Source organism: Pristis pectinata, chromosome 7 (genome assembly GCF_009764475.1).
Source record: "Pristis pectinata isolate sPriPec2 chromosome 7, sPriPec2.1.pri, whole genome shotgun sequence".
Taxonomy (NCBI): domain Eukaryota; kingdom Metazoa; phylum Chordata; class Chondrichthyes; order Rhinopristiformes; family Pristidae; genus Pristis; species Pristis pectinata.
In genome coordinates, this window is record NC_067411.1 from 52,037,490 (window position 1) to 52,056,673 (window position 19,184).

Consider the following 19,184-nt stretch of genomic DNA (forward strand, 5'->3'; position numbering starts at 1 on the left):
ATTTCCTGCAATTAATCTGGCAGGCTGCATAGCAAGCCCACCATGTCAGTATTCATCCATGCACACCAACTTGCCATGAAAGCATCTGAGTGCTCTGCAACATTATAGATAGGTGGACCCCTCCTCCGGGAGGAGGAACAGATGCCCTGGGCCAGAATGCAGTCTGCAGAATATCTCTGTGACACATGTCCCACTAATCTTTCCTCTTCAGATTAAGATTCATGGGATGCATGGTGACTTGGCTATTTGGATTCAGAATTGGCTTGCCCATAGAAGACAGAAGTGGTCGATGGGACTCATTCTGGCTGCAGGTCTGTGACTAGTGGTGACTAGTGGTGTTCCGCAGGAATCCATGCTGGACCTCTGCTGTTTGTGTGTGTGTGTATGTGTTTATATATATACATGGATTGGTAGGTTAGTAGGTTCGCAGCTGATACAAAGATTGGTGATTTTGTGGATAGTGTAGAAGATTGCCAAAGGATACAGCAGGATATAAATCAATTTCAGATATGGGCAGAGACATGGCAGATGGAGTTTAATCCAGCCAAGTGAGGTGTTGCACTTTGGGAGATCAAATGTAAAGGGATAGGATATAGTTAATGGCAAGACCCTTAACAGAGGGATCTTGAGGTCCTTGTCTATAGCTCCCTGGAAGTGACTGCACATGTGGATAGGGTGGTAAAGAAGGCATATGGCATCCTTGCCTTCATTAGTCGAGGCACTGAGCTCAAGAGTCAGGAAGTTATGCTGCAGCTTTATTAAATTCTGGTTAGGCTGCATCTGGAGCATTGCATTCAATTTTGTTTGCCCTATTATAGGAAGGATTTGGAGAGGGTGCAGAAGAGGTTTACCGGGATGCTGCCTGGATTACAGGACAGGTTCTATAAGGAAACTTGGCTTGTTTTTTTTCTGGAGCTGCAGAGGCTGAGGGAAGACCTGATAGAGGTTTACAAGCTTATGAGGGGCATAGACAAACAGCCAGTATCCCTCTTCCAGGGTCGAAATGTCTAATACTGGAGGGCATGCATTTAAAGTGGGGGGGGGGGGGGCGGGGGGTAAGTTCAAAGGAGATGTGCGGGGCAAGTTTTTTTTCACACAGAGAGTGGTGGGTGCCAGGGGTGGTAGTGGAGGCAAATACGACAGAGGTGTTTAAGAGGTTCTAAGATAGGCACGTGAATGTGCAGAGAATGGAGGAATATGGACATTGTGTAGGCAGAAGGGATTAGTTTAGTTTGGCGTTTAATTACTCATTTTATTAGTTTGGCACAACACTTTAGGCTGAAGGGCCTGTTCCTATGCTGTACAGTTCTGTATTTTATGTTCATCCCGTGGCGTGCCATTCTCTGAACTGATCCTGTGAAGTGACAGAGCAATGATGCATTGTGCTCAACATAAGTTTTTCTCCCCTTGCTCCTCCTGGCCTTCTTTCAGATCCCCTCCCGTCCCTTTTCTTCCTCAAAGAACTCTCTCTGATACTCTTCTCCCTCCACTGTCATTAGCAGCTCCTCCAGGGGAGGAAAACTGGGTAGCCTTTGCTGAGAAAGACACAAGTAGAAGTTTTATCCTGCATCATTGACAGTTATTCAATAAGACAAGTAATAATAGTGGTGCGTACAACTGATGTGATGTAAGGCGATGTGATCGTTATGAAATTGTGTTACTGAGAATACCTGACAGATTCCCTTTCTCCACAACCAAGCAGGTTGTCGATGCCTCATTGGTTCATCTGCACATGATTGTTTAGGTGATTCTCCTTCATGTTAGACCATAATATAACAAATAGAAGGAGTAGATCATCAAACCCTCTGAGTCAGCTCCACCACTTATCAAGGTCATGGCTGATCTTCTACCTTAACACCATTTTCCATCATTATTCCAATATCCCTTGATTTCCTCAATATTCAGAAGTCTATAAATCTGTTTTGAATGAACTGAATTGCTACTTCTCCACAAATTCCAAGGTACAGAATGCCAAAGGTTCAAGTCCCTCTGCATGACAAAATTTCTTCTCTTTTTCATCCATTGCTCCTAGAAATCTAGGTTGCATTTTTACCAGCGGGTCCATGAGTGAATATCAAATGACACTTTAATGCTTTGTGGTTCCAATACTTTCGGGAAAGAAAAACATCTGGGTACTGATTCAAATACCATACATGTTACAACTGTGTAGATATTTAAGTATTTTTAAAGTTCAACACAGACATTGTTTCTTTGAAAATTGAAAACTAAATTGTGAAACAAGGAAAGATTTCAGAACCATAGAGTCATATTTCATTGAAACAAGCCCATCAGCCCATGTCTATATTGACCATCAAGCACCCATCAACACTAATCCCATTTTTCCCCTCGTATCCCCGTTAACTCCCCCCCAATGATTTTCCTGCTACCCACCTACACTAGAAGTAACTTACAGCAGCCAATTAACCCACAATCAGCACATTTTTTAGCATGTGGGAGTAAACTGGAGCATTTAGGGAAACCTACCCAACCATAGGGAGAACATGCACACAAGGTCAGGAATGAACTGGAGCTGTGTAGCAGCAGTGCTTACTGCTGTGCCACCATACTGCTCACAGTAATATTTTCATATAGAAATAAGTTTCATACTATCCAGAGACTCAAGTTCAAAGCTCATCATTGCACTTTGGCATTCAGCTAACATTCTGGAATTTTAAAAAAACTAATAATTAATAAATTACCACAGGTTATCATAAAGATCCATCCAGTTCACCAATGCACTTCAGGACAGGAAAGCTGTCAGTCTTATCCAGTTGGGTATATACATTACTCCAGACCCAACAGCATGGTTAGGTAAGTTAATTGTCTACTGTAAATTGCCCCTCCTGTGTAGATGAGTGGTAGAATCTGAGGAGGAAATGTGGGGAAGATAAAATGGATTTGGATAGGATTCTGGCAAAAGTGGATGCTTGATGGTCAGCACAGACTAGGTGAGCCGAAGGGTCTTTTTCTCTGCTGCATCTCTTAATGACTATGAACCTCCAGTTGACTTTTAGAAGCCCTGGAATGTCTGTTTCCAAACAAGTCATTTTTTTTTAAATGGATATAAAGTTTGTAGCATCATACAGTGCAGAAATAGGCCTTTCAGTCCAACAAGTCCCTTTCAACCATGAACCACCCATTTATACTAACCCTACATTCCTCCCGCTTTTTCTTTTCTCCCTACATTCTCATGAACTTTCTCCAGATATTACCACTCACCAAACATTAGGGGCAATTTAGAGCAGCCTATTACCATACCAACCTGCACACCTTTGGGATGTGAGGAGAAACCAGAGCACCTGGAGGTAACCCACACGGTCAGATACAAGCGCTACACAGGCAGCACCCGAGATCAGGATTGAACCAGAATCTCTGGCACTGTGATGTATGGCTCTAGTATTTGTATCACTGATAATATTAATGCTGATAATACTAAATTCTAAAATGTAATTAATACATCTTTGTTAATGATTCTTGGGCTGATTAAATGATAAAAGGACAGGATGGAACATGTAAAAGTGGCTTGTTTCAGAACTCGAAAACATAACTCAGTGCTGCATGAAGTACATTCAATGTTACCTTCTGTCAAGGAAGTTTTATGCATGAGATTAACAATATCATGTTGGTATACCGTGACTGTGTACTATTTAGTTACTGCATTCTTAGACTCTGGTAACATCAAATAATCAGTCACAGAACAAATTTTCGACATTAAAGTTTCTATATTGTAGCACAGTATAGTAGCACAGCTAATAGAACTGCTGCCTCACAACTTGAGTGATCTGCATTCGATCCTGATTTCCACTACTCTCTGTGTAGAGTTTGCACATTCTCATTGTGACTACATAGGTTTCCTCCAGGAGCTCCAATTTCCTCCATCATCCCAAGAAAAGGTTGTGCAGGCCGATAGGTTAATTGGCAACTATAAATTGTCCCTAGCATGTAGGTGGCTGGTGAATCTGGGGGGAGTAAATAGGAATATAAGGAGAATAAAGTGATATTAGTACAAATAGGTGCTTGATCGTTAGTGTGGGCTAACTGGGCCAAAGGTGTTGTACAACTCATTGATTCTATCACTCTAAATGAGAAACATCTCCAACAGCAACAAATGAAAATAAAAAAACTGAGAGGCTAAAAATCTGAAATAAAGACAGAAATACTGGAAACAATCAGTTCTGGTGAAGGGTCTCTGACCTGAAAATTCTCTTTCCAATAATGCTGTCTGACCTGCTTAGTGTTTCCAGCATTTTGTGTTTTTATTTTAGCAGCAGTAAATGTTTGCACCTTATCAAATATTCATCACCCATTCTTTATTTTGTTCTACAATAAAGTTTGCAATGCATGGCATCATTCTTCCCCAAGCATAAAATACATGAACATGCTGTTAAATTTACTAAAACTGGAATAGCCTTTTTTAATGTTAAATACACTAGTAAAATGATAAAATATTTAACTTTTCCTCAAGATGAGCTGTGTTTTCTACTCACGTGCTTTAGTGATAACATCCTGTAATTCAGACATAGAATCAACAATTGCAGTCAATAGGTCAGAACTTGAAAACCATCCAACAGCCTTCATAAAGTGGTTCTGCTCCTGTTCTTGTCCTAACAAAAGTGAACAAAATAACATGACAGTAACATGTTGCACCAGCCAGTGAAAGTACAGACTATGATAGAAAAATATAAAACAGCTATGGTAGAACACTACATAAAATTTATTGAAGATGTGTGTGTGAACTCAATTTATATAAAATGTTTAATTTCAGTGAGTTACATCCTCTGGCAAAGACTGCAGTGTTTTTGCACAAATTGAAAAAGAGGAATTATTTTCTTGGACATACTGCTGAATGCTGCTTTCGTCATCTTGTATAACCTGTGTTTTCTGCGCAACCTGTTCAAAATTAAGTTTCAAAATTCAATGTCATTAGAATAGATTTCTATAAAAAAGTGGCTTAAAAGCTTGTAAGAATAGCACTGTTTTTCCTCAGTGCCATACAAATGAAAAACAGTTATTTTTAATTGGGGAAAATGAACTATGACACTGTGTTAGTATGAGATCTCATTTTCAGAATGGCATCATTTCCCATTCAACCCTCCACTCTTGCCCAAGAAATTGGGTCATATTGTTCTGAGAAGCTTCTATTGCACATGTGGCATTTTGGAAAGACACATCAGGGTAGGACATTCACAGTCAATGGTAGGGCCCATGGGAGTATTGCAAAACAGAGGGACTTAGGAGTACAAGTACATGGTTCCCTGAAAGTGGCGTCACAGGTAGACAGAGTGGTGAAGAAGGCTTTAGGCACGCTGGCCTTCATCAGTCAGGACATTGAGTACAGAAGTTGGGATATTATGTTGCAGTTGTACAAGACATTGGTGAGGTCACTTTTGGAATACTGTGTTCAGTTTTGGTCACCCTGCTATCGGAAAGATGCCATTAAACTGGAAAGTGTGCAGAGAAGATTTATGAGGAAGTTGCCAGGGACTGAGTTATGAAGAGAGGTTGAGCAGGTTGGGACTTTTTTCATTGGAGCATAGGAGAATGAGGAGTGACCTAGAGGTGTATAAAATAGAGGGGCAGAGATAGGGTCAATAGAGAGTCATAGAGTCATACAGCATGGAAACAGGCCCTTTGGCCCAACTAGCCCACGCCAAAAAAAATACCCCATCCAAGCTAGTCCCATGTGCCAACATTTGGCCCATAACCTTCTAAACCTTTCCTGGTCACGTACCTGTTCAGCTTTTAAAAGTTGTTATTGTATCTGCCTCAACCACTTTCTCTGGCAGTTCGTTCTATGTACACACCTCCCTTTGTGTAAAAAAGTTGCCCCTCACCTTAAACCTATGCCCCTCTAGTTCTTGATTCCCCTCTCACCTTAAACCTATGCCCCTCTAGTTCTTGATTCCCCAACCCTGGGAAAAAAGATTGAGTGCATTCACCCTATCTATGCGCCTCATGATTTTATACCCCTCTATAAGATCATTCCTCAGTCTCCTACGCTCCAAAGAAAAAACATCCCAACATCTACCCTGTCAAGCCCCCTTAAGATCTTAGATATTTGAATAAGGTCACCCCCATTCTTCCAAACTTTGAGGAATATTGGACTAAACTCTCTCTCTTGGTAGGACAATCCTCTCATCCGAATTAACTAGGTGACTCCAATTTGCACTGCCTCCAACGTTACTATTGTATCCAGACGTGGCGCGTTTCCGAAGAAAAACTTGGAGATGAGGAGGTTGAATTCAAAACACACTTTACTCACTCAGACAAAACACGCGCACGCCAAAGTACCCGAGAGCCTCTCCGGGCCCACGTGGGGCAGACGTGATGTAAAGTTCCCGCCGGAAGGCCCGCCCCGCGGTTCGTTCACGACGCGCTCCCGCACATCCGCCCGCAGCCGCCAATGGTGGTTTGAGTCCCTTGTGTACGGGCCGCTACACCAACCCCCCAGAAACGTCCATCAGGGGCGTGGGGCCCCCAGTCTGTGTGTCCCGCTTGGGTGGCCAGCCTCGCCAGCGTGGTGCGGGTACCCTCACCGGTTGCTCAATGTCCAAATGCGCCGGTTTGAGGCGGTCCACTGTAAAAGTCTCCTCACTGCCACCCACCTCCACGACACACATAGACCCGTTGTACTGGATCACTTTGAAGGGTTCTTCTTACAGCCGCTGTAGGGGTGACTTGTGCATGCCCCTGCAAATGAAAACGTACTCGCAATCCCATAGGTCCTTAGGGATAAACGACGGTGTCGTGCCACGCCTGGAGGTTGGAACTGGTGCCAGGGTCCCTACCTTGTCCCGCAGCCTCATCAGCACCTCTGCCAGCATCCCTGCTGGACCTCGGGCCTCTGGTATGAACTCGCCCGGGACCGTCAGGGGGGTGCCGTAGACTAACTCCACCGAGGAGGTGCCCAGGTCCTCCTTGGGGGCCGTACGGACGCCCAGTAAGACCCAGGGGAACTCATCTGTCCAGTTGGGGCCCCTGAGGTGTGCCGTCAGGGCCGACTTGAGGTGCCTGTGGAACCGCTCGACCAAACCATTAGACTGGGGATGGTACGCCGTGGTGTGATATAGCTGGGTGCCCAGGAGCTGCGCCAGCGCTGTCCACAAACCTGACGTGAACTGTGCTCCTCTGTCAGAGGTGATGTCCGCTGGGAGTCCGAACCTGGCGATCCAGTTTGCGATGAGCGTCCTGGTGCAGGATTCGGTGGATGTGTCTGCTAGTGGCACGGCCTCCGGCCATCTGGTGAACCTGTCGACCATGGTAAAGATATACCTGGCACCCCGGGAGACAGGCAGGGGGCCGACGATGTCCACGTGGATGTGCTGAAACCTCCCAAGCATCGGCTGGAACTGCTGGAGGGGGGCCTTCACATGCCGCTGGACTTTGGCGGTCTGGCAGTGTACGCAGGTCCTGGCCCAGTGCCCGACCTGCTTGCGCAAACTGTGCCAGACGAATTTGTCCGCTACCAATTTGATGGACGCCTGGATGGACGGGTGGGCCAGGCCATGTAGCATGTCAAACACCCGGCACCTCCATGCTGCTGGTACCATGGGCTGGGGTTTGCCGGTAGACGTGTCGCACAGGAGCCGAGCCACTGTCGGGCCGACGGGGACATCCTCCAACTGGAGTCCCGAAACGGCGGTGCAGTAAGCCGGGATCTCGGTGTCCGCCTGTTGCACCTCCACCAGCGCCGTGTAGTTGATCCCTGGGGACGAGATGGTCGCTGAGTGAATGTGGGGGCGGGACAGCGTGTCGGCGACCACGTTGTTCTTCCCTGCGATGTGGTGGACATCTGTGGTGAACTCCAAAATAAAGGAGAGGTGCCTCTGCTGCCGAGCCGACCATGGGTCCGATAACTTTGCAAGGGCGAAGGTGAGAGGCTTGTGGTCTGTATACACGGTGAAATCCCTTCCTTTGAGGAAATACCGGAAACGCCGGATAGCCAGGTAGAGTGCTAACAACTCCCTGTCGAAAGCACTGTACTTAACCTCTGGTGGTCGCAGGTGTCGGCTGAAAAAGGCGAGCGGTCGCCACTGGCCCTCGACGAGCTGCTCCAGGACTCCGCCGACCGCCGTGTCGGAAGCGTTGACTGTGAGCGCCGTGGATACATCGACTCTCGGGTGTACCAGGAGGGTTGCCTGCGCCAATGCCTCTTTGGCCTACTCAAAAGCCTCCGTGGACTCTGCGTCCCATGCCACATCTTTGGCCTTGCCAGCCATTAGACTGAACAAGGGCCTCATGATGCGTGCTGCCGCTGGCACGAAACAATGGTAGAAGTTTACCATCCCCACGAATTCCTGCAGGCCCTTGACCGTGCTGGGTTTGGGAAACTGGCGGATGGCCTGGATCTTGTCCGGTAGAGGGGCGGCGCCATGCTGATTGACTCTGTGGCCCAAGAAGTCGATCTCCATCTGCCCGATCTGGCACTTCGCCGGGTTGATTGCCGGTCTGTGGTCACTCAGGTACTGGCAGAGTTGGCACAAATGTGCCACGTGCTCTTGGTGTGACTTGCTGGCCACCAGGATATCGTCTAAGAGGATGAAGACGAAATCCAGGCCTCGCCCCACCGAGTCCATGAGCCTCTGGAAAGTCTGGGCGGCGTTCTTGAGGCCGAAAGGCATCCTCAGGAATTCGACCAACCCGAAGGGGGTGATGAGGGCTATCTCGGGCACATCATCGGGGTGCATGGGGATCTGATGGTACCCCCAGACCAGATCGATTTTTGAAAAGATGGTCGCCCCGTGTAGGTTCACTGTGAAATCCTGGATGTGAGGCACCGGGTGTCAGTTGGCGGTCATGGCGTCATTGAGACTTCTGTAGTCCCCGCAGGGCCTCCAACCTCCTGCGGACTTGGGCACCATGTGCAGTGGGGATGCCCACGGGCTGTCCGAGCAACGGATAATCCCCATCTCCTCCATCTTCCGGAACTCCTCCTTGGCAAGGTGGAGCTTGTCGGGAGGGAGCCTACGGGCTCGGGCGTGCAGCGGTGGTCCTTATGTGGGAATGTGGTGCTGCATGCCATGCTTGGGATCAGTTGTGGAGAACTGCAGGGTGATGGTGGAGGGGAAATCTGCCAGCACCCTGGTGAACTCGTCACCCGAGAGTGTGACGGAGTCCAGGTGGAGGGCCGGTAGCTGGGCTTCCACGAGCTGGAAGGTCTGGAACATCTCAGCGTGGACCAAACGCCAGCCCTTCAGGTCGACCAGGACGGTTAGCCCATAGGAAATCCGCCCCCAGTAACGGCCGTGATACCGCTGCCACCGTGAAGGTCCAAGTGAAACGGCTGGGCCCAAAATGCAGCGGGATGGTTCACGAGCTGTACATTCGGATAGTGGTGCCATTTGCAGCAGTGAGCTCGGGACCTGGGGCGGCGTTACGGGTGTCCATGTTGGAGGGGGGAAGAACGCTGATTTCGGCCCCGGTGTCTACCAGGAAACGTCACCCAGAGTGTTGGTCCCAGAGGAATAGGAGGCTGTCACAATGGCCAGCCGTCGAAGCCACTAGCGACGGCCGGCCCCGGCGTTTCCCAGGAAGGCACATGGTGGGCAGCAGCAGCGCACGTTCGAACCCCATCTCTGGTGATAAAAACAGCAGTGGTCCAAACTCTCGTCCTTGTCCCCAGCGGCTTTGGTTGTGGGGTCTTGGCCTTGGGCTGTGCAGTCGTGGTTAGGCAGATGGAGGCCGCTCCCCACTGTTTACTCTGCCACAGGATGTCCGCCCTGGCCACGAGCCTGCGTGGGTTGCTGAAATCTTCAGCAGCAAGGAGGAGGCGAATGTCCTCTGGCAGTCGCTCGAGGAACAACTGTTCGAATAGAAGGCACGGCTTATGGCCGTCCATGAGCACCAGCATATCGTTCATCAACTTGGATGGCTTGCGGTCGCCCAGGCCGTCCATGTGCAGGAGTCGCGCAGCTCGCTCGCGATGGGAGAGTCCGAATGTAGCCGGACGCGGCGCGTTTCCGAAGAAAAACTCGGAGACGAGGAGGTTGAGTTCAAAACACACTTTCCTCACTCAGACAAAACATGCACGCGCCAAAGTACCCAATAGCCTCTCCAGGCCCATGTGGGGCGGACGTGACATAAAGCTCCTGATGGAAGGCCTGCCCCGTGGTTCGTTCACAACGTGCTCCCGTGCATCCGCCGATGGCGGTTCAAGTCCCGTGTGTACGGGCCGCTACGATATATCTTTTTTTAAGGTAAGGGGATCAATACTGTATGCAGCATTCCAGGTGAGGCCTCACCAGCACCTTGTGCAATTGCAACATAATCTCACTATTTTAAAATCCAACACCTTTGCAACGAAGGCTAAAATGTCATTTGCCTTCTTAGCTTCTTATTGGGCCTGCCAGTTCACATTGTCATTTATGCACAAGAGCACCTAGATCATGCTATACCTCACTCATTTGCAGTCTCTCTCAGTTTAGATAATAATCTGCCTTTTGTTTTCTCTTACTGAAGTGCTTGACCTCACACTTCCCCACATTAAACTCCACTTTATAGTCCTTTGCCCACTCACTTAGTTTATCTATATCCCATTGGAGAATCAGAGTATCTGATTTGCAACATGCCCTTCCACCTGTATTTAAGATTTCTTTATTAGTCACATGTACATCAAAACACACAGTGAAATTCATCTTTTGTGTAGAGTGTTCTGGGGGCAGCCCGCAAGTGTCACCATGCTACTGGCGCCAACATAGTATGCCCACAGCTTCCTAACCTGTACGTCTTTTGGAATGTGGGAGGAAACCGGAGCACCCAGAGGAAACCCACACAGACACAGGGAGAACGTACAAACTCCTTACAGACAGCAGCCGGAATTGAACCCAGATTGCTGGTGCTGTAATAGTGTTATGCTAACCGCTACACTACAGTGCCTGCCCATATATTCATATCATCAGCAAATGTGGAAACCCTTCATGATGTTCCGTCCTCCCTGTCATTAATGTAAATAATGAACAATTGTGTGTTAAGAACTGATCTCTGCTGTACTGCATGAGTTGCCCCCATGCAGTCTGAAGAGAATGCATTTTTTTCTAACCCTGTTTTCTGTGAGTCAGCCAGTTTGCGATCCATTCTAACACACTTCCTCCGATACCAAGGGGTTTTAATTTATTCACCAAACTCTTACGTGGCCTTGTCAAATGCCTTTTGGAAATCTAAATACACTACATCTACAGGTTCCCCTCTATCAACTCTCCCTGTTACCTGCTCAAAGAATTCACGCAAATTTATCAAACATGATTTAGGTTTCACAAAACCATGTTGAACGGTCCACGAACACTCTTTGTTATTCTTTTTTTTGTGCTATTTATTTTGAAATTTATAGTAATTTTATATCTTTGCATTGTATTGCTGTTGTAAAACAGCAAATTTCACCTGATTCTGATTCTTTCTTACATTATTAGCTTTTTCCTCATTAATTATTGAGTCTTGCAATAATAGCTGTTATTGTTTCCAATAATAGCTGTTGGACTAACTGTCCAATAGTTCCTTGTCTTCTGCTTTTCTCCTTTTTTGGACAAGGGGCTCACATTGCCTGTTTTCCAATCTTCTTTCACCCTCCTGGAGTTTAGCAACTTGTGCATAATTTCAACCAACGGTTCCACCACCTCTGCAGCCATTTCCTTTAAAATGCTAGTGTGCAGTCCATCAAGTTCTGGCAACTCTTCTGCCTTTAGTCCCCTGAGTTTCTATAATACTTTATCCCTTTTGTAAGTTCTACAATGTCATTTGAAATTAGCCTAAATGATATCTTAAAGGTATTAGCAATATCTTTCACTGTGAAGATTGATGGAAAAAAATTATTCAACATATCTGCCATTTCTTTGTTTGCTGTTATTAATTCAATGGCATCTTTCTCTAGAGCCCCACATTTACCTAAGCCACCCTATTCCTATCTATATATCCACAGAAACTTTTACTGTTTGTTTTTACACTACATGTAAATTTTATCTCAAAATTATTTTTCTCCCTTCTTATGAGCGTATTAGTTTTCTGCTGCTGGATCCTAAAAACTTCCCAGTCTTCTGGTTTACCACTAGCCCTTGCCACTTTGTATACCCTACTTTTCAATTTAACATTATCCTTTAATTTGTTAATCACATACTGTGCCTCTTTTTGATTGGAATAAACTCTTGCTGAGCCTTAGACAGCTGTTTGAATGTCTGCCACTGTTCATCTACTAACCTGTCTCTCAGCTTGTCTATCCAATTCACCTTAGACAACACCTCCCTTATACTATTATAATTTCCCTCATTTAAATTGAAGACACTGGCTATGGATCTATGGTGTTCATTTAGAATTCTAGCATTTTATGGTCACTACCTCCTAGGGGATCCTTAACCACAAGATGTTTTATTAATCCTTCCTCATTACATAAGACCAAATCTAAAATAGCCTATTCCTGGGTTGGCTTCCAGGAAACAAATTTGCTTGAATTCTTTGAGGATGAAACAGGGAAAGTTGATCTGTCAAGCTTGTGTTGGGCCCTATAGAATGGTGCAGAAAGCCACAGGCACAGGTTAGTGTGGGAGTAGGATGGAGAATTAAAGTGACAGGCAATTGGAAGTTCAAGGTTGGTTGTGTGGACTGAAGGAAGGTGCTCTGCATTTGGTCACCCAATCTGTCTTTGATTTCTATTACCTCTGTTTCTCCAGTCACTTCACATAACAATCTCCTCTGTATCTTCACAGGGGCATAATGTAGTGTCCAGAATTCAACAGGACACCCCACCTGTGGAGTAATTGGTGAAGCTTTTATGATTTTGCACTGTATGCCTCTATTTATAAAGCCAATGATTCATGGCTGCATGCTTTTATCTGTGCTATAATCAAATTAACTTGCCGCCAAAGATTTTGTGGACAAATCCCCACGTGTCTGATCTTGCCCTACATTTGATATTTCACATAACAATGAAATGCACTGCATGAAGGAGTGAACGCAGATGAAACTGAAAACTTTCCTGAAAAGGGAAAATCATTTAAGTTTTTAAGAAAAATGTAAGTGGTATGAGTTGCCTAGCCTTATTCTGTAATCTATTATTTTCTGAATAAATATTAAAGATTAGAATAGAGAACATTGAACAGGAACAGGCCCTTCGGGAACTATGGACTTAGACCCCGAGATCCCTCTGTACATCAACACTGTTAAGGGTCAAGCCATTAACTGTGTACTTTCCCCTTACATTTGATCTCCCAAAGTACAACACCTCACACTTGGCTGGATTAAACTCTATATGCTATTTCTCCATCCATACCTGCAACTAATCTATATCCGACTATATCCTTTGTCAATACTGCTCTACCTTTATTGATCATCTTTCACCTCCTCAGAAATCTCAATCAAGTTAATACATGACTTGCCCTGCACAAAGCTATGCTGACTGTTCCTAATTAGGCCATGCTTTTCCAAATACTCATAAATCCCATCCCTAAGAATTCTCTCGCTCACCTTCTCCCTCACCCCCTTTATCTCTACCACTGACGTGAGACTTACTGGACTATAATTTCCGGTGAGTCTCACTGGAAACACTGTTAGAAAATGCCGTAGGACGTTTCTTCCATTTAGCACTAGATTTTACTTGCAAGCTTCCTGAAAGCCAGATGTGTCCCACCGGTTACCCAAGTACAGCAGATGGCTTATTCCATGCTCCAGAATGTCTCTAAACAGATGGTTTTCCAAACAATCCAAACAATTTATGTACATTATTGAAATGTAGATACTAAACTCCTTTAATTGTCTTTGCAGCCCAACCATCTGAAGGCAGTATAAAAGTAAAAGGCAAGTTACATGTGCTTTTCTAGTAAGATTGAGGTAACATATAAAAATATAGAACCAGAACAAAACAGTGACTCAAACTAATTGTTACTTTATTCAGCAAAATCAAGACGACCCTACCACAAGTAAGTTACTCTTTTCTGCCTAAGCAATTTGTCCTCAGAATATAGATGGGATCAGCCCCACAACATCTCCAGTAGGGGGAACATGGCCAAAAGCTGGGAGTGAGGCCAGATGTACAGCTTGGGCACTGCCGGGAATGGGGCCAGGTATTTAGACATGAGCCAAGGACCAAAAAGTGGCCAGGAGGGAGGGAGGTGTGCCCAGAGAATGTCAAATAAGGGGCTGATAGGATGACTTTGCAGGAAGAAATCAAAAAAATGGAAGGAGTGAAAGTTACACAAAGCAAGGAGATTCAGGGACAGGGACAGGGATCAAGAGAAAGGATGGGCAAGAGGAAGCAGTGGGTGTTGGAAGTACTTAAATCTGTGTGTGTGTGTGTGTGTGTGTGTGTGTGTGTGTGTGTGTGTGTGTGTGTGTGTGTGTGTGTGTGTGTGTTGTGGTGTGTGCATGGTGCGTGTACGAGTGAAAGAGAGAGACAGACAAAGAGAGGGTGAGCAATGGTGAGAAAGAGAGAGAGGGTTTGAGAGAGAGGTTGAGAGAGAATAAGGGGGTGTGAGAGAGGGTGAATGAAAGAGAGTGAGTGAGAGAGAGAAAGGGGTGAGTGAGAGAGAGGGTGAGTGAGAGAGGGGTGAGTGAGAGAGAAGGTGTGAAAGAGAGGGTGAGTGAGAGAGAGGGTGAGTGAGAGAGGGAATGAATGAGGGAGACAGCGAGTGAGAGAGGGTGAGCAAGTGAGAGAGCGAACATGTGTCTCTATGACTATGGTTGTATGCTTGTACGAGTCGTGTCTCTGAGTATAAGACAGTGTGTGAGAAAGCGAGTGGGTGTGTACTGACAGGCGCCTTCAAGCATATGTACTAAGATGTGAACATTAACTCCTTGGAGTAGAGCTGCTCTCCAGTCACCTTGGTTCCCCTTGGTGCTGGGTCTAGATCTGCTCTGTGAAGTCTGTGTGGCAGCTGCTCTGCAAAGGCCATGTTAAAGGAACCATGCACAGACAACTCGTGCTCCACATTATGAAGGTCAGGACTTGGAATATCAGAGCTCTCCTGGATTGTGTCAACTGCAACTGATCATCTGCTATCATTCTAAGGGACAGGATCTATCAACATTTGAATGATCAAGGTCTAATTTGGGATAGTCAGCACGGCTTTGTTGCTGGGAAATTGTGTCTGATAAATCTCTTGGAGTTTTTCAAAGAGGTAATCAAAAGGATAGATGAGGGTAGGACACTGGACATTGTATATATGGACTTTAGCAAGGCCCTCGACAAGGTTTCACATGGCAGGTTAGTCTGGAAGGTTAGATCGTATGGGATCCAGGGAGGGATAGCTAACTGGATTTGTAACAACATACAATCTGCAGGGTCTTGACCCAAATCATCGACAATTCCTTTCCTCCCACAGATGTTGCTCAACCCACTGAGTTCCTCCAGCAGATTGTTGCTCCAGATTCCAGCATCTGCACTCCCTTGTGTGTTGTAGTTGGATTGAAAATTGCCTCAACAGTAGGAAGAAGAAGGTGATGGTCAAAGGTTGTTTTCTCAGACTGGAGGTCCGTGACTAGTGGTGTGCCACAGGGGTTGGTGCTGGGATCTTTGTTGTTTGTGATTTTTATGAAGGATTTGGATGTGAATGTACAAAGCACGGTTAATAAGTTTGTGTATAATACTAAAATAGCTGGTATCGTAGACAATGAAAAAGATTATTAAACGTTACAGGGGGATTTTGATCAGCTAGATAATTGGACCAAACATTGGTAAATGGCTTTCAGTTTGGAGAAGTGTGGAGTGTTGCATTTTGGCAAGTCACATCAGGGTAGGACTTACTTATACTGTGCATGGTAGGGCACTGGAGAGATTTGTGGGACAGAGGGACCAAGGAGTACAAGTACATAGTTCGTTGAAAATGCTATCACAGGTAGACAGGGTGTTGAAGAAGGCATTTGGCACACTGGCCATCAGCCAGGGCAATGAGTATAGGAGCTGAGTGTCATGGTTCCAAGTGTTGGTTCTCGATTCTGCCCCTTATCCCCATTGATAGTGCCTTGTTGTGCAGCACATAGTTTCCATGCACTACTATTTGCCTAATGACACACACCTGAGTTCCATCAGGAGACTAGTATAAGAACCCTGGTTTCACAAACACTGGTTGCTGGATTATTGGTCTATCTCTGGGTATACAGAGAGTTGTGTACACAATCCAGCGCATCACGGACACCAGCCTCCCCTCCTTGGACTCTGTCTTTACCTCTCGTTGTCTTGGTGAAGCAGCCAGCATAATCAAAGACCCCTCCCACCTGGGACATTCTCTCTTCTCTCCTCTTCCATCGGGTAGAAGATACAGGAGCCTGAGGGCACGTACCACCAGACTTAAGGATAGCTTCTACCCCACTGTGATAGGACGATTGAATGGTTCCCTTATACAATGAATGGACTATGACCTCATGATCTACCTTGTTGTGACCTCGCATCTTATTGCACTGTACTTTCTCTGTAGCTGTGACACTTTTACTCTGTACTATAATTGTATTTACCTTTACTACATCAATGCACTCCGTACCAACTCAATGTAACTGCACTGTGTAATGAACTGACGATTGGTTTGCAAGACAAGTTTTTCCACTGTATCTCAGTACAAGTGACAATAATAAACCAATACCAATACTTTGTCTCCCGGCTGCTTAGAGCCGTCAACTCTAGAGCAGTCCCAGTTTCGCTGTTTCTCCTAGAAAACCCCGTTTCCGTGTCGGGACTCCATCTAAAAGCCCTGAGGCAAGATTCTTTCTGTTCGCTGTTCTACGTTCGGTTCCAAGGAAGCATCCCGACTCCAGTCTTGGACCGGTGTTCTGCATTTGGGTTCTCCACGATCTCGCTCTTCATGTGACATTATGACAGAATAATCTGGCCCCCACGAACCCAGCGGGCATGAATCCCTTGCAAGTCGCCCTCACCTACCAGGGCTCACTTCTGGGCCAGCATGACCAGCAGCTCTGGGAGGTTATGGAAAACTTCCGTACCCTAGCAGTGAAGGTTGGGCAGGACAGTGAACAGGTCAGCCGAGTCTCTGCTCTTCTTACCTCTTCTGCTCCGAGAACTCCGTCTGACCAGCCCGGACAAGTTGTAATAGCATCACCCTACAGTTCGACGACCCGACCACCAAAGGAACAGCACGTACCTGACCCAGAACCCTACACTGGGGATCTGGGGAAGTGCCGGTCCTTCCTGCTACAATGCTCATTAGTGTTTGAGCAGCAGCCCTCAACGTACACCACTGATAGATCCAAGATAGCATTTATCGTGGGGCTGTTGCGAGGAAGTGCATTAGAATGGGCCACTGCCATCTGGGACAATCGGCCAGAGACCTGCTCTTCATTTCACACATTTATTGCAGAAACGAGAAAGGTCTTCGACCATTCCGTCAAGGGTAAAGAGGCAGCCAAGCGACTACTCACCCTCCGTCAGGGCTCCTGCAGTGTCGCGGAATACTCTGTGGAGTTCCGGATGTTAGCGGCTGACTCGGGGTGGAATGAGGAGGATCTCCAGGGGGGTTTTTTGGCAAGGCCTTGGCGACAGGATAAAGGACGAGTTGGTGGCAAGGGATGAGACAACCAGCCAGGATGCGTTGATCTCCCTAGCCACCAGACTGGACAACCAACTCCGGGAATGGCAGAGAGAGAGGACAGTTCATCCAACACCCCTGTTCACCCCACGGGTCACCTTCCCAGCCTCACCCAGCCCGAGACCATTCTTCCCCAGTCCTGTGTGGTGGCAGCCCTCACCTGGGAAATCGAGGCCGTAATCAAGCAAGCCCAACAGACCCAACCTGACCCAGGTAACAGACGACCCAACTGCCTTTTTGTACCCAAGTCCGTGCGGTCTCAGGTTCTTCAGTGGGGACATTCTTCTTGTTTCGCCTGCCGTCCAGGGATTGATAGGACGCTTTTCCTTTTGAAGAAACACTTCTGGTGGCCCTCCATGGACGCTGATACCCATTCCTTTGTTTCTGCCTGTTCTGTCTGCGCCTGTGGAAAAGCCTCCCACCGACCACCCGCTGGACTGCTTCGTCCCTTACCCATACCTAGCCGTCCGTGGTCCCATATCGCCCTGGATTTTGTCACGGGACTGCCCCCTTCTCACAGGAGCACAGCTGTCCTCACCATAGTGGACCGATTCTCCAAAGCAGTGCATTTTGTGGCCCTTCCCAAACTCCCTACAGCTCGGGAGTCAGCCGACCTGGTTGTCCAACATGTCTTCCGCCTCCACAGAATCCCTGCAGACATTATTTCCGACCGGGGTCCCCAGTTCGTCTCTGCAGTATGGAGGTCTTTTTGTCAGGCCCTCGGAATGCCTGTAAGCCTATTGTCCGGTTTCCATCCACAGACAAACGGCCAAACGGAACGGGCAAATCAAGATTTAGAAGCAGCACTGTGCTGCAAAACAGTGAACAACCCGTCTACATGGAGCACCCACCTCGCCTGGGTTGAGTACACCCACAACTCTCTGGTCTGCACTGTCACCAGAAGATCCCCCTTCGAATGCTCACTTGGGTACCAACCCCCTCTGTTCTCCATCCATGAAGAGGATATCGCCGTGCCCTCAGTTCAGGACCATCTCTGCCATTGCTGCAAGGTCTAAGAGGACACACGCGCGGCCCTGCTCCGATCCACTGACCGTAACCGGGGAACTGCTGATCGCCATCAGGTTCCTGCACCGGAATACCAGCCTGGGCAGAAGGTTTGGCTCTCGGCTAAGGACATCCCCCTCAAAGACGAGTCCAAGAAACTCACCCCTCACTTCTTAGGACCTTTTGAGATTGAGCGGATTGTCAAACCCACGGTGGCCCGGCTCAAATTGCCTACAGCTCTGAGGATACGTCCCACTTTCCATGTGTCCCAGGTGAAGCCGGTGGTTAGCGGTCCGTTGTGCCCTCCGGCCGAGCCCCCTCCAACCCCCTGGATCATTGACGACCATCCAGCATACACTGTCCGGCGTTTACTGGATGTGCGCCGCCGGGGCAAGGGTCTGCAATATCTGGTTGATTGGGAGATTATTGGTCTATCTCTGGGTATACTTTGTCTTCTGGCTGCTTAGAGCTGGCAACTCTAGAGCAGTCCCGGTTTTGCTGTTTCTCCTAGAAGATCCTGTTTCCACGTTGAGACTCTGTCTCAGAGCCCTGAGGCAAGATTCCTTCTGTTTGCTGTTCTGCGTTTGGTTCTGAGGAAGCATCCTGACTCCAGTCTTGGACTGGTGTTCTGCATTTGGGTTCTCTGTGAACTCACTCTTCATG

At 47.1% G+C, this 19,184-nt stretch overlaps 1 protein-coding gene across 4 annotated transcripts in view; it reads right to left on the minus strand.

Annotated features, from left to right (window-relative positions):
• LOC127572676 (coiled-coil domain-containing protein 171-like) overlaps positions 1-19,184 on the minus strand; it is a 497,458-nt gene that overhangs the window by 238,586 nt on the left and 239,688 nt on the right. For all 4 annotated transcript variants that reach the window (XM_052020188.1, XM_052020186.1, XM_052020185.1 and 1 more), the window contains one exon: positions 4,488-4,604. In XM_052020188.1, coding sequence (XP_051876148.1) covers positions 4,488-4,604 — 117 coding nt within the window. The remainder of the gene's footprint in view (positions 1-4,487; positions 4,605-19,184) is intronic.